This window comes from Epinephelus fuscoguttatus, linkage group LG1 (genome assembly GCF_011397635.1).
Source record: "Epinephelus fuscoguttatus linkage group LG1, E.fuscoguttatus.final_Chr_v1".
Lineage (NCBI taxonomy): Eukaryota > Metazoa > Chordata > Actinopteri > Perciformes > Serranidae > Epinephelus > Epinephelus fuscoguttatus.
Window position 1 is genome coordinate 28097592 of NC_064752.1, and position 16036 is coordinate 28113627.

A 16036-nucleotide genomic window follows, 5' to 3' on the forward strand; every position below is an offset into this window, starting at 1 on the left:
ACATTATGAAACATGGAGGGGAAAAAAGACAAGACCGTTTGCTACCCTGAGCTTCCGCCGAAAATACGCCACTTCCTGTTTTGTGTGGGGTTTTTTTTTTAAGGCGTGAAACTACTGACGAGGTGGAAAATGACTTCAGGGAGATTTAGCAACACAGTCAATGATGAAAATGTTGAAAATGAAAAAAATAAATAAAACTGACTTCAACTTGATATCGCTCTGCCCCATGTATACAGCATATATGTAATCAGACAAAGTTTAACATTGCCTATAAAATAACTAAATGATCATTTGAGGGTTTTATTTTTATTTTATTTTATTTTATTTTATTTTTTCATTTGTTGGCTTGTTCTTTAAATGGTTGCTCGTCGTGTCTGTAGTGGTGACGTGTCTCTAAAGTGTCCCCTCCTCCTTCTCCTCCTTCTCCTCCTCCTCCCGGTGGCTCCGTCAGTAGTAGCGAGGTCTGGTCAGATTTACACAGTTAAGGACCACATAGGTGGACAGTCGGGACATCATGGGCAGTGAGTATGACTTTGACACACGGGCTGTCTCAGCCTGAAACCTGCAGTCTGTGTAGAAACCCTCTGAATATAGTTTAAACTGCTTTGTGTAACTTGGTTAGCTAACGTTAACCTAACGGTGTTAGCGCTGCCATTGATAGCGGGCTAGCTAACGCTGCTAGCTAGTTGTGTACAATTTTGTACTATTATGAGACTTTTGTGATGATAAATTGTGAGTGTGTTTATTTCAAAAGTTAGTTGGTGTTTCTGTGAGCCGGAGTTTGTGCTTGTGGTGAGGTTTTAGAGGCGACACGGTGGTTTCTTGTTGGCAGAAAACATCTCCTATGCTAACTTGTTAGCCACTCATTCAAAGACATTGACAGTCTAGTGATGACGACGCATAACACAACCGGTGTTATCTTGAGCCTGTCGTTCCTAAATCACCTGCCCTAATGCTAATGAGAAAAAACGTGTGGTAATAATAATGTAGAGGTGTCAGTAAATGTCTGTTTTGCAAAATGCCTTAATTGACAGTCAAATTTATTTTGTATAGGTTATTGTAAATTGAAGTCTGTGTTGAGTCCGCCCACCATTCACTGCCACGTCCCACTGGTGACCAGCTATTATAACCAGATAACTTATAACTCACATTAACACTTCTGTTTTCTTGTTTCCAGTCAAATTCTTGGAAGTGATAAAGCCATTCTGTGCAGTGCTGCCAGAAATCCAAAAACCCGAGAGAAAGGTATGAATTACTCCTATTTTATTAGTACATTTGCGTAAAATACCCTGTTGATGTTGCTTTAGTTATTTGTTTTAAATCTTGTTATAATGTGATCGGCCAACAGATCCAGTTCAGAGAGAAAGTATTATGGACTGCCATCACTCTCTTCATCTTCCTGGTGTGTTGTCAGGTAAGTGTCACAGTTAATCACTGTCTCAGTTTTTCACCAGCCATTGTAAATGTGCAAATACAGCTGATTTCATTTGTGACATTTTGGGGTAAAAAAAACTGCCCTACAATCACTTGCACTCACTTGCAGATAAAGTCCTTAAGATAAATTCTTAAATGACCTTCATTAAAGGTCAGTGGACTAAAATATTGTTAATAATATGAGTATACCTCGTCCCATTATGCAGTATTTTTTGATCCAGCATACCTGTCAGTAAGACTTTTTGGTGTGATCGACTTTTGTAGTAAACATTTTGCACACTTACAATACCATAAAAGCTCTCAATGAGCTACATATATATTGTAGAATTAAAACTAGGGTTACTGGGAACTTTTATACCCATAAATTATTGATCCATCAATTATTTTCAATTTAATTATTTTGAAGAAATGTGACAACTGCCCATCACAGATAGTCGTAGTCCTACAAGAGAGTACTTTGTGCTTCTAAATTAAAAAATTAAAGGGGCTTAATGATTACATAAAAATTGTCAGTGATTGATTTTCTGCTGATTGTTCTGTCGATTCATTGAAAAATCATAGCTTACTTAGCCACGAACAGTGACGTTAGCATTACACAGTATGTAGTCTATTTAAGATTATGTGTGGCCTGACAAATGTCAAACTATCCAAACTAAACATGGACACATGTTTTGGATGGATTTGTACACCGTGTTTCACTGACTAGTTTTTATTTACACCAATTATTTGATCACATTTTGTGAATGAAAGGCTTTTGAGCGTTATTTGAGCGTTATTTTCAATATTATCAAGTTGATAGAAGCAATTAAAATCATGCATAACTGTAAAAATCCAATTCTCTCACACTGTGCGGTAACTGTTTTCTTGCAGATCCCACTCTTTGGCATCATGTCCTCAGACTCTGCAGATCCATTCTACTGGATGAGAGTCATTCTGGCCTCAAACAGAGGTATTTGTTGAGTTAATATCTAAGATTAAGAGATTAAGATCGAATGCGGGTCTACTCTCCTACTCTCCTGCTGGTATATCCTAACTTGAGTATCTCCCTCCAGGTACCCTGATGGAGCTGGGTATCTCGCCTATTGTCACCTCAGGCCTGATCATGCAGCTGCTTGCTGGAGCTAAGATCATTGAGGTTGGAGACACGCCAAAGGACAGAGCCCTCTTCAATGGAGCTCAGAAATGTAAGTAAACTCTTATCAGGTGGTGACTTGTGAACATAGAGTTAGAATTTATGAGTAAGTCTAAACCATTTTAATATTTTTCAGTGTTTGGAATGATCATCACCATCGGCCAGGCCATCGTGTATGTGATGACAGGCATGTATGGAGATCCCTCTGAAATGGGTGCTGGAATCTGTCTGCTCATCATCATTCAGGTGAGAATTGAGTTATTCTTCAACTTGGTCAAAACCAATTCGGCACTTTGACTGAAAATATAGTTTATATCTTAAAAGCCGGCTTGTAGTTTGCACTTACAGTGAAAATATTGTAATACAAAGAAATATAATAATACAGAACAAACAGATGTGGATTGTAAAACATTTTGTGTCTTGTGGTTTTTAAATAAATCCCCCAGTGTTCCCCAAATATTGATTTATTGTCATAGACAAATCCCCTGCAGTGATATTGACATTTAAACCAGTCTTTATCAAACATATAATTCTCCTTTAATTAAAGAGTGTTAAACAGCCTTCAAGTAAATTAATACAGTCCAAATAGTCATCGGTCACTGGTTATTATTAGAATCACATAACCAACAGGTTTGTTTAGGCTAATTGAATTTACACAAAGCAAAATATGCTCTAGTGGAACTGGAAGTGCAGCTCTATATAGCTCACACCTTTACTGAGTTCAGTTAAGGGGGATAGATGTCTAACTAACTAAGTCAGAGTGAACGATATTCACCAAATAAATGTGAATTTATTGCAGAGTGAAACATTTTCACATGACTGCCGTAGTGCTTTTTCAGCTGACTGTATCTGTTCTTCCACAGCTGTTTGTGGCCGGGCTGATCGTGCTGCTGCTGGACGAGCTGCTCCAAAAGGGCTATGGTCTTGGTTCAGGAATCTCGCTGTTTATCGCTACCAACATCTGTGAGACGATCGTGTGGAAGGCCTTCAGCCCTACGACTGTTAACACTGGAAGAGGTAAGAAACCACAAAGTGTTCAGTGAATGTATGATTTTGATAAAGAAATGTAAATCCTCTGCACACCACGGGACTGTCTCTCATACTTGTGACTTCTTCTGTTTCTAGGCACAGAGTTTGAGGGAGCAATCATTGCGCTTTTCCATCTGCTGGCCACTCGCACAGACAAAGTGCGTGCTTTGAGAGAGGCCTTCTACAGACAGAACCTGCCCAACCTCATGAACCTCATCGCCACAGTGTTCGTCTTTGCTGTAGTGATATACTTCCAGGTGAGTTGCTGGCTTTTCTTAATGCGACTTCTCTCCGAGTTTAGAAGAGGAACTGCAAGGGTACAAGATGATGACGTTTGGGAATTCAGATTGTTCACAGTTGTCCTACACATTTACTTCTTCTCACAGGGATTCAGGGTCGATCTACCTATCAAGTCAGCCCGCTACCGTGGCCAGTACAACACCTACCCCATCAAGCTCTTCTACACCTCCAACATCCCCATCATCCTGCAGTCTGCCCTGGTCTCCAACTTGTACGTTATTTCCCAGATGCTCTCCACACGCTTCAGTGGCAACTTCCTGGTTAATCTGCTCGGTACTTGGTCTGTAAGTATAATCGCACCTTTCCGTTCAGTTTGTTGAGCTTCATTATAAGAAAGAGTCTCAGAGAATGACTTTGAAAACCCTTGGGCATGAAGCCTCCAGGTGTACTCAAGTATTTTTTTTTGTTTGTTTGTGTTAGAGGTTTACTACGCAGGAAACAAAACAGCAGAGGGCAGGGTCTCTGTAGATGAATACACCACCACACATTTTAAAGGCTCTGATACACCAAGCTGGCGATCAGCTGTTGGTCAGCGTCAGGCCTTCTGCTGGCACTGTTGGCACTAGTCGGCTCTTGACGGCTATTTTTCGGCCAATTCAGCATGTTGAATCAGCGTCAGACCTGGCAGAGCCCGCCAGTGAATGAAATCACTTTGATTTGGAGTTAAGATTATTTTTTGGGCCATTGAGCTCTTTAGCAGGAACAGATATATATCATTTCTTCTTTCACCATTTGGTTGTGTCATTAATGTGCTATCTGGCTAACTAGTGTCTTAAATCCGTCAAGTCAGTGTTCCAGTTCCAGTTTTCCCTTTCTAATGATGAATACAGACTACTGCCGCCTAGTGGTATGGGAAGTTATTTCCTCTAACATACGTGCTGGTTGGCTCTTGGTTGTAGTCTTTGCGGTGTGTTCATGGGCAAGCTTTTGGCCAAGACATAGACGACATCAGGCAACACAACAGTCGGCCTTCGCTGCCTCTAGTCCTTTGCTGTCTGTTTGGTGTGTCTCTGTCTGGGCCTTTAGTGGGTCCATGTGAAGACTGAGAGAGATTTCTTGTATGAGCATTTTTCCACACCTTTAAAGCTTATATTCTTTTCTCATGTTTGTAGGACGCAACATCAGGGGGTCCGGCCCGTGCCTACCCTGTAGGTGGACTCTGTTACTACCTCTCTCCCCCAGAGTCGTTTGGTTCTGTTCTTGATGACCCAGTCCATGCAGTCATCTACATCGTCTTCATGCTCGGATCATGTGCCTTTTTCTCCAAGACCTGGATTGAGGTCTCAGGCTCCTCTGCTAAAGATGTAAGTTGTGACCACTTTCAGGCAGCTGGTGTTCTGTGTTTGTTTCAAGCAGGCTCTGAGTTAAAGCTCTGTTCTTTACTTTCATCCAGGTGGCAAAACAACTGAAGGAGCAGCAGATGGTGATGAGGGGACACAGAGAAACCTCAATGGTCCACGAACTGAACAGGTAAAACCAAAATCCTCTTTCATTTACATAGCTCCTCAGTAACACAAACCATATATCGTTTAAAAAAAAAAAAAAAAAACTTGCTGTAAAATGTTTGTCAAGCTAAACTCTGATTGTCTGTCAGAAAAGGGTGTATGATGGTAGAGCAAAGCTGTTGGCATCAGGCACCACGAGTTAGAAAGTGTGAGATATTATGTACATAAATTCCGCCTCACACATCCAGACTGTACTCTGTGTCTTGCAAACACAACTTTGGAAAAGCAGAGTTTGGAAAACATTGGGTCTTTTTATGTATAGTACAGATGTAATTAATCAAATTATGGCTGAATTCAGTTTAGCTCCTTCAGTTTCAACACATGTATGCTGGCTCATTGTCAAACTGTCATGATTGCATTTTGGTTGTTCACACTGTTTGTTTTACAAACAAACCAAGAGAAGTAAACATGAATTTAAACTGACATATGACACATTAGTTGGACAGTTGTAGCAACTGTCTTCTTCCATCATCAGGACCCATGTGGGGAAATCAAATTGTTGAGACTGACAGAAGTTTATGCAGTGTTTTAATGATTCTGATTTGCTTATTTATGTTCTTGGGTGTCATAAAGAGTTCACCAATATATAACTGATTATAAGCATTATCAATATTATTAAGCTGCAAATTAACTGCATGTTGTGAATAATGACTAACAGACACAGTTATGATTTGGAGCTAATTACTGTGGGATCACTGTCACACGCTTTTTAATTAACTTAATGAACTCAGATACAAGGAGAGCAGCTTTTAACAGCTATCAGGTTATCAATGAAAAAACCCTCGCTGACATGCATAGATTTTGCCATAGTTACCAATTTATTTGTATAAATAGGTTGTATACATGGCCGTGGAAAAAAAAGATAATAAGATTGCTTCCTGAACAGATTTAACGATCAGTAGGTGAATTTATTAGTAGTCAAGCTTTTGAATCATACTGAAATCGAATATCTCCCATCATAAAAAGTCCTGTGGTTTGCATGTTTACTTTCACACCACAAATAAATCGCACTAGAGTCCACATGGAAGCAGACGAAGACCTATCTAAATGAACCGTTCCAACCAACCAAACTCACCTGAGTCCATCCTTTCTGCATTGGTGTCACCTCCCTGTGTATTGTGTTCTGTTGTAATAAGAATTTTGTGTCCTTGGAAATGCTATTCCACCCAAACAAAGCATCTTGTTGAAGGCAAAGTGTGCAAAAATATCAGTCATCAAGCAATATTAAACTAATTAAAAGGAGGCCAGCAGTTCACTGGCTATCTTTTCTTGCTACTTATCTACCTACCACTTACTGCTAAATTTTCCTCAGTTGTCTGCTCACTTGGGTGTGCATCTAAAATATGCAGTGCATAAAGGAATTGTTTGACATTTTGGAAAATACGGTCATACAACTGGCTGTTGTCATATATTTGTCAGACAGACTTGTGGTGTTGATGTTCTTATCTAAACAAACATTTTCTATTAATCACTTCTCCACAGTCATGATGAATTTCTGCTGAAACACTGACAGGTGAAATTCTGTGTATTAATATTCATCTCAATCTTCCTGTCTTCTGTTCTAGGTACATTCCTACTGCAGCTGCCTTTGGTGGACTGTGTATTGGTGGTTTATCAGTAATGGCGGACTTTCTGGGAGCCATCGGCTCCGGCACTGGTATCCTGTTGGCCGTCACCATCATCTATCAGTACTTTGAGATCTTTGTGAAAGAACAGAGCGAAGTCGGCAGCATGGGGGCCCTGCTCTTCTAGAAAAACCAACATCTTCCCACCTTCTACCAACTTTTATTAGAATCACCAACTTTGCATTTATTTTCCATCTATGTGAAGCTCCTGCGTCGTCAGCTCTCCACTTGCAGGATGTCTGAGGAATCTTGAGGAATCTCAGCTGAAACGGGACCGTGCGAGGCAGTGGGGCTGCACAGCTTGTTGCTCGCTCCTTGCATCTTCCAAAGTAACACAGAGACTGACACTAAGTTTGTACTTCATCAGATTTTCTAACTGACTCAAGATCATAGCTTCATTCGTGTTTGAGATGAAGTCCTGCAGGAGTTCGGTCCTTTTTTTCAGACTGACAATAGAGTGCTTCAGTATGCAGGCATACTCGACACGGATGATGGAGGTCACCTGCCTGCTGTGTGCATAAACGCACCCGATGTTCTGCTTGGTGTTATCTTAGTTTATACTTTTACTTTCAGCTTTATTTTATTTTTCAACCTGCCAACTGTGTAAAGGTGTGGAACAGGAGCAGAACTATCAAACGCTGAGTCAAGTACTGTCACTCTCCTGATCTGTGACCCTGTGTCAGCTGTTTTTGAACAGGGTCTTGTAAGAGGAGGATGTGGAGCTCACATTGGGGTCCAACCGTCAAAAATTGTTGGACTTATGTTTGTCATCGGATGAAACGTTCAAGAAAAGGGTCCTCGCTGTTTTAATGTAGGACATTCCCAGGGAGCTGCAGTATTAACTCACATGTCACATTCATATTTGTGTCCCACTTCCTAAGATTTTGTTTTGTTTTTTAATTAAGCATATTTGCTTTAATTTCTTTTCCACACCTGAAAAAAAGTTATGATTTCCTGTACATAGGCCATGCATTGAATAACTGAATTTGTCTTACATGTAAGATATCTTTTGAATATGTAAAAAAAAAAATGCATTTCAGAACAAACTTATAGAAAAACATTCTCAATAAAACCTTTTTGTGGAAAAAGGATTAATCGTGTGACTTGTCTGACGTTTTCCCAGTGAATTTTGAAGCAGTCAGCAACTATAAGTGTTTATTAATGTACAGTATTTGTCAACAATTATAATCTCCTATGAAGACATCATGTGCTCATACATCAGTCTCCACTTATGGATGCCCACAGTAGGAGTTAGAGGTGTTGACAGAAGCAGTAATGAACACCTATATCTGCTTACAGCTACATTACAGTATGTTTTCAGTGGGGCCTGGTGTAGCTTCTACTAAGGCTTGGCAGTATGTGAGTAAATCACCAAAGAGCCATTGAACTGAAGATAAGATAAATCTTTATTTGTAAGTTTGCAACATTACAGCAGCAGAGGTGTAGGAGCAGGAGGCATTAGTGGAAAAAAAACCCTCAAAGCAATAAGTACGCATCAATAAAAAGGAAAACAAAGAGCAATATAATAAGGAAACTGCATAAAAACATAGCAATATAAAATAAGCAAAATATAATAAAGAGACAGACAGGATGGCTGATTTCACATCAATGACAGAAGGGATAGTATAGTTATTGCACAGTTTAGCATACAAGATTAATGACTTTATTGACTTTTACTGTGTATTGATTATTAGTAAATATGTCTACAAAATGTACAAAAGATAGATTTTGTTGTTATAATTATGGTAATGTTTGTTTTATTCTAATATCCCACCCATAAAATGAAAAAATAAATCAATAATCTTATAATATATTAAGGTTGGAAAAGTAGTGGTTGTTGTAGGGCTGTTGTTAGTATGTTTATTTAATATTTGTTGTTGTAATGTTTATTTAAGAATATTTAAAGTTCATAAGTAAAGTGTCACATTACAAAAATAAAGAAAGGAGGACATTTTCCTCAAGATATCACATTTCCCCTCCTCTTTTCTTGATTATCATCCCTTTTCAGTTAGGTTATATATTTTATTTTATTTTGACTTAGAAGTAGAATAGAAAAAATTAAAACCTAAAAATAGAGGGAAACCTGTAACAAATTGTCTAGCTTTCTCTGAAAATCTTGCTTGTGCTAAAGAAAAGAAGAATGCATGTCACGCTTTGACCTGTTGAGGGCGACAGTGCGCCCCGGAGCGTCTGCGCTACCGGAAATAGAAAAGAAGAAGAAGAATAAGGAGACGAAGAAGACTCCATGCTCAAGCAAGGATAGTTGTGAAACCGCTGTAAATGTGAAACAAGCTACCTGATGCTGAACTGACACTTGCGACATTCCCATGCTCTGTCAGTGAGAGTCTTTATCCTCGGAGTCGTTGCTGTAAATCAGGAAGAAGAATTTATTCTGTCCCAGAGTGAAGACATGAGCTCGGTCAGACAGGAAGGTAAGTAACATGCTGAGCTAGCCGGCTAACTTAAAGCTAACCCTGAAGTTGATTTAAAGGAAGTCTGAATGAAACATTAATGTTGCTGTTGTTCCCAGTCGTTAAAAGTATATTAATGAGTCTCTTGTTACGATGAAAAGGTCTGTTAAACTCTGTGACGTTATCTTGAGTGAGCATAACTTAGCTTATAGTCATCAGTATTTAACCTTGACATGTAACGACCACAGTTTTGTATGCAGGGTTGGAAATTAACTTTTTTTTGTTCACCTGTCATTCAATAGATCACCAATGTTTTGGTTTTTAGGCTGGTTAGTGAAGCAAATGTAGCAGCTACACTTGAATATTTCACCAGTATTTTCCTCATGGCTGGTCCTGATGTCCAGCCCTGATGTTGTGTCATACAGGGATGATGCCATGTTGCGTTTCTTACAATGAGTGGTTTAAGATGTTTTTCATACACAGTCACCTCGAGTCCTGTCATTAAACGATTGTTCTTGTCATCACTACAAGTCAAGGGTTTATCATGAAAACAGCTGTCATAGTTCTGCTTAATTTCTGGTCCAGAGGTGTAAAGTAACTCAGTACATTTGCTCAGTAGTCCACTAAAGTATAATTCTGAGGTAGGCTTTACAGCATAGGGCATCCCTCTGTCCTTGGACTATCACAGCAGATAAGGAATAACACCCAAAAAGAAAATTAAACAGGGAAAGGAAATGATAGAAACCTCAGGAAGAGCAACTGAGGAGCGATCCTCCACTAGAACACACTAGATTTCGAGGGAAATATTGTAGTTTTTACTCGATTACATTTATTGAACAGCTTGACATACTACTTTGCAGATAAATATCTTACATTTAAAGAAGATACAGTGAATTCTTAGATATGTGTTCTCATTATTTTCTGGGGCCTGCATTTTGGTGATGATACTTGGATGGACTTACTTGCAATGGAGCATTTACATTGTTGTGTTGAAACCTATAGTTAAGTAACAGATGTAGGCTTGAACAGGGTCAGGTAGGGGTGAAAATCACCAGAGGCTCCATGATACAATGTTATCACGATACTTTAGTCACGATACAATGTTATTGCAACTTTAAATATGTTGCGATAGGCTGATTGTTGCGATATAATATATTGCTCTATATTGCCATTAATTACCTGTTTGCAACTGCAAATATTAAAGGAGAACTTTGTCAACATCTGTTTTGTCTAATAAGGAAAAAGTATTTGCAGCAAAATGTATGTAGTGGACTGACAAAGCAATTAATTATAACCAAGTGGGCTACCTAAATTTTAATTTGTATATTTGATAGTAATATTTATTTATTTATTTATTTATTTTAAGATATTTTTGGGGCATTTTGCTTTTAATGGACAGGACAGCCAAGTATGAAAGGGGGAAAGAAAAGAGAGAGAGGGCATGACATGACAGCAAAGGGCCACAGGCTGGATTCGAACCCAGGCCGCTGCAGCAACAGCCTTGTGCATGGGGCACCTGCTCTACCCACTAAGTCACCAATGCCCTGATAGTAATAATTTATATAATAAAAAAATGATACTTGGCACCATGTGACATTATCATATTGCCACACAAAAATATCGGGATACTATGCTGTATGGATTTTTTTCCCCACCCCTAGAATCAAGGTATCAGAGTATACTGGGCTACTGAGAAATCCCTGAAGTATGACTTTCAGTTCTGTCAAAAATACAGAAACTTCTCTTTCTGTTAAACTGTGGCTGAGAGGCTGTATTGAGACGATGTATTGTAGTGCACAACATGCTCCACCAGAGGTCAATCTCTACTGGAGGAACAGCAGCTGAGCTGAGGAAAGATGGTGACTGCAGGCAGTGGGGATGGAGTTACAGGATTAGTAAGAAAGAAAAATAGCTCTGCCCCTGTTTCCCACATACAGTTGTATCTCCAGCTTCAAAAGCAGTTTATTAGCCACATGGTTTTATTTAACACATCTTCTCTGTTCAGCCCACTGATGTGTCGGCATCTGTTGTAATGTGTCACCAGGTCCTCCAGCAAAAAGGGCGCTTATTTCCTTTCTGCTCATTATTGTGTTGGCCATATGTATCTAAACTGAGCAGGACTTGTCTAAACAGGCTGATTGCATATTAGAAACTCACAAAGCAATGTAGGCTAGACTGTTACACAAATGCTACAATGACTTCTGTCACCAGTAGCTTAGCTTTTCATGTTTTTGTATGTTTGTTGTTTTGTTTTTACACAAATACTGTCATGTACTGTGCAACCTTCCCACTTCCCACACTCAGTCTTATTTTGTCATCTACCATAATTATTTCCATGATTTATGATCTGTTTTATATTTTTGATAAATCCTGCAGACTGTAAGATGTCGGGAAAGAGTTTAAAATGCTCAATACAATTTTCCAAAACCAGAAAGTGATTCAAACTGCTTTTTCTGTCTAACGAAATTCAGTCTACAAATATAAATAACTTATTTAAAACTAACTTAAATTTCTCTGATGATGAATGAATTAATTAACTAATGGTTTCAAGGATTTCAGCACTGAACACCAAACCACATACTTCAACAAAGCAGAGTTCAAAACACCACCCTGCATTGAGATGTGTGCCTGAAGGTGCGCTCAGATGTGCTCTAGTGATGCACAACCAGTTTTGCCAGTTTTATATCTACACAGCCTGAACACACACTGATGATACCAGGGGCTGGAAGCTGCACCAGCAGATAACTGTTTGCATAACCATCCATCACACAGACATGTGTTTTCAATACAGCCTGAAGGATTTTATTTACATGATATCAATAGTGGTATTTGAATGTTAAAAAACAACATTGGCTGATAGTTGTTTTTAACTATGATCCCTGACGTACATTTCACAATCTATTATTGACCAAAAATACTGGCCTGGATGATTTTCCAGTCAGGCTGTAGTGAGGAGTGTGCAGTACACTGTGCAAATGGTGAACTGTTGAACCTGTTATTACTTAATATCAGAATTATAAATAAAGTAAAGGCTGTATATGTCATATAGTCAGCCTTTGGTTTGGTTAAGGTACCACATGACGTATCACTGACAAACTGTTTGCGTTGTCTGTCCACATTTTACCCAACAGGTAAAGACCGAATCATCTTTGTCACCAAAGAGGACCATGCTACACCCAGCAGTGCTGAGCTCGTAGAAGAAGATCCCAACGACCCATATGAGGAGCGAGGTGAGGAGAGGAACCTGTTGTCAGGCTTCACTGTAGCTCAGGTTAGGTTTTAAAATTAAAACAATTTCACACAGAGAAGTTAGAATCCATGTGTGGTGGCTGCCGACAGTTTATTTTTGTCTGATTTCGGAGGATTTTGCAGGTACGTCAAATCAGCATAGGCGAAACTTCATCGGCATTTTGTTGAATTTGAGTTATGGGGTGGAAAATGAATAAGTCGATCAGTTTATGGTCAGATTGAACAGATCTGATTAGAACAATAAATTAGATTAGAGGAGCAGCTGCTGCAGACTCAGAGCTGGACCACACACTATTTCCATGGCGATGCAGCCAGTTTGATCTAAAGTAGGTTTGAAAAACTTTAAACACCAAAATGGGAGTGCTGTTCGAAGAAATGGAGCTTTCTGTTCCAATATAAATTAAGGAATGTTTAAGTTTCACTTTCACTTCGCCTGGTGCTCTACTGCTCCGACTGTGCTTTGAGAGTGTGGTGCTCTGAATAACAGAACAGAAAATATATTCCTAATTTACAGACCAGCTCCAAAAATCTGAAAATTATTATGTGCTGGCAAATGAATGTGTGGGAAACCCTCCTTAAACAGTTACCTGCATTGTGCCACATATTAACTAAGCCCTCCTCTCTGATCCTAGGTCTGATTCTTCCCAGTGGGGAGATAAACTGGAACTGCCCCTGCCTAGGTGGGATGGCCAGTGGTCCCTGTGGGACTGAATTTAAGGACGCCTTCTCCTGTTTCCACTACAGTAAAGAGGAGGTGAAGGGCTCTGAATGCCTGGAGCAGTTCAGGGCCATGCAGGAGTGTATGCAGCGTTACCCGGAGCTTTATCCTCAAGAAGACGACAAGGTGCAACAAGAACAATCGTCAGAAACAGAACAGACCTCACAAGACTCCGCGTCTGCAGAAACATCAGGTGCAAACTCAACACCTGCCTCTGAGCAGGACTCTGATACCACTCCATCCAGCACAGAGGGCTCAGCGGAAAGCTAATGAAGAGCCTTGGTGGCAGCTAGAGCTGGGTATCGGTGCTCAATACTTATAAGGTATCGACCGAAATAACCAAGTAGTATCAAAACATCTCCAGTCAAAAAATATATTCAATCATTTTTGTACCCACATCACCACAAGCGTTCTTCAATTTAAGGCAACATGTGATTAGTCCACTACTGCAGCAGCTACAGCCCTTACTGTCTGTGATGTGACGTCAAACGTGTTGTAGTATTTGACAGAGTTGGTAGTTCAGTGTGTAGAGCTGCCACCAAAACATTCACAAGCATGGCTGTACTACACACCTGTGGCACCTGGTGGCATTTAAGGCAACTGAATGCTTCCATTCACACGATTGGTATCCAATAAAGAAAAAACGGTATCAAATTAAGTACTGTATTGGTATCAGCATCACTGTAAGGGAACTGGTTTTGGTGCTCTTATTGTATTATTTCAAACATGAGCCACAATTTAAAGTCCAACTGAAATTACATTTATTTATTTTAGTTTACTGTTAATACTGTAGTTTTTTATGATTTAAGAGAAAGAAGAAAAAAGTTCGGAGGGAATATTAGAAATGCTCATTTTGCTCTCAGTGGCTGGATGAGCTGTTGGTGTCTTATTGTCCAGCACCGTAACTTACAGGCCGTTTGGAGATGGTGTGTTGTCAGCATAGAAGAGTAAAGTCCACAACAGCATCTGAACTGACTGAAGTTATAATTGTAAGTTTGCATGCTGCTTAATGTGCTGCAGCGGAAAAGCTGTTTCTAGTTTTCCTTGCTTGGTTAGCAGGTTAAGCCAGCAAAAACACATGCTCATGTTTGGTTTCCACAGAAATGCTTATGTGGGTTGGTATGCTTCATACAAATATGGTTCAGAACGATGTGATTCAATCGGCTGTATGGAAACAAGTTCTCGATCTACGGACACATCTGGACATATACATCTACATCTAGACGGAGAGCTAAAGGTATTGTGAGGAATTATATTATATACAGAGTAGATATATATCAAGCTGTAGAAAACAAAAAACATGATATGTAATTTCAGTTGGAGTTTGAACATTTTATTTACGAATGAGATGAGCTTGAACTTTTGTAAAACTAACACAATGTTGCCAATGAAAAAATGACGATCTTAAGTTGCTCAAACCTGACTTTGGGTTCAGGCAAGACAAGATTTAAGAATTCTTAATTCAGTCAAGCGCCCAGAGGACCAACCCTTTAATACACCTCAGTGTGTATTTACCAGCCACAACAACGTCGCAACAGCTGGTATTGTTTTTGTGTGTGTGTGTTAAAATGTGGCCCTGGTGACACCTGTTTTAGCAGAAGCTACCACATAAACGGTTTTAAGTATTTTGTCAGGTGTTTATATGTCCGTCTGCAACACAGTAACATCACAACGGTGCAAAAATCAGTCACAAAACTTAACAGGTGTGTAGTTTGGATCATAATGAAGGCAGAGTTGGAAGGGGTTAGGAAGTAGGGAAGGGGCCATTGCGCTCCCACTTTACGCCCCTTGCTGATTATTGTGGATGCAGTGATGGCATCACAAGATGGTTTCTAGATTTTTTATTTCCTTTGTTTCCATGCTGGAATTTACAATAACGAGGTCTGAAATTATAGTAAAAACATGTTTTATACCTTTTATTTTCTGACATCTGTGCTGTTTTCTTATGATATACAGCTTACAATAATTATGTGTTACATAAAGTTTATATTAAGCTTTGACTCAAAGTTATTGTAGTGATGTTACGATAAAATTAAGTTTGCAGTGGTGTGAATAATGTACAGCCTTACAGTTTCTACTGTGGATCCTGAATAGTGAGTTTCCACATCTGACCTGTTGGACTGCATTGCTTCTGCTTATTTATATCCATACCTAAAACCTTTACCTCAGCTGAACAATTTGTGTTCAACAAAGGACTGAATCAAAGTGACTTGAACTGTTTATTGTTAAAAGTTTTGTAATAAATATGACTATAACTGACAGTATTGTTTTTTGTGAGATATTGTTGTTTACCATGTGTAAATGTGTTATTACAGTAGCCTTGACCGGAGGCATTATGTTTTTGGGTTGTCCACACATCCCTCCCATTCTTATGAATACACTATCTCAAGAAGGGAGGGAATTTCTTCAAATTTGACACAAATGTTCACTTGGACTTAAGGATGACCTGATAAGATTTTGGTGTTCAAAGGTCAAGGTGACTGGTCCTGTTTGTCTCATTCTTGTGAACGCAATATATCAAGAACGCCCTGAAGGAATTTCTTCAAATTTTGCACAAACATTCACCTAGACACAATTGTGATCTGACTAGATTTTGGTGGTCAAGGGTCAAAGGTCAAGGTCAGCGATATCTC

General features: G+C 39.3%; 2 protein-coding genes across 3 annotated transcripts; both read left to right on the forward strand.

Moving 5' to 3' along the window:
- Positions 1-420: 420 nt before the first annotated feature.
- On the forward strand, positions 421-8116 carry sec61a1 (SEC61 translocon subunit alpha 1). The gene is made up of 12 exons (XM_049583854.1): positions 421-521; positions 1178-1245; positions 1349-1414; positions 2305-2383; positions 2487-2618; positions 2703-2812; positions 3430-3583; positions 3692-3852; positions 3982-4179; positions 5008-5199; positions 5289-5365; positions 6966-8116. Exons 1-12 carry the CDS (start codon positions 515-517, stop codon positions 7150-7152), a joined length of 1431 nt encoding a protein of 476 aa, XP_049439811.1. The 5' UTR covers positions 421-514; the 3' UTR covers positions 7153-8116.
- Positions 8117-9264: 1148 nt separating this feature from the next.
- On the forward strand, positions 9265-15664 carry chchd4b (coiled-coil-helix-coiled-coil-helix domain containing 4b). Of its 2 annotated transcripts, XR_007449875.1 has the most exons (4): positions 9265-9457; positions 12568-12666; positions 13318-15077; positions 15145-15664. XR_007449875.1 is itself a non-coding variant. In XM_049583957.1 (3 exons), the coding sequence occupies exons 1-3, from the start codon at positions 9436-9438 to the stop codon at positions 13671-13673; spliced, it is 477 nt and encodes a 158-aa protein (XP_049439914.1). In that variant the 5' UTR covers positions 9265-9435; the 3' UTR covers positions 13674-15664. The 2 variants fall into 2 exon arrangements, 1 of the variants encoding a protein (XP_049439914.1); XM_049583957.1 differs by having other exon boundaries at positions 13318-15664.
- Positions 15665-16036: the final 372 nt, after the last annotated feature.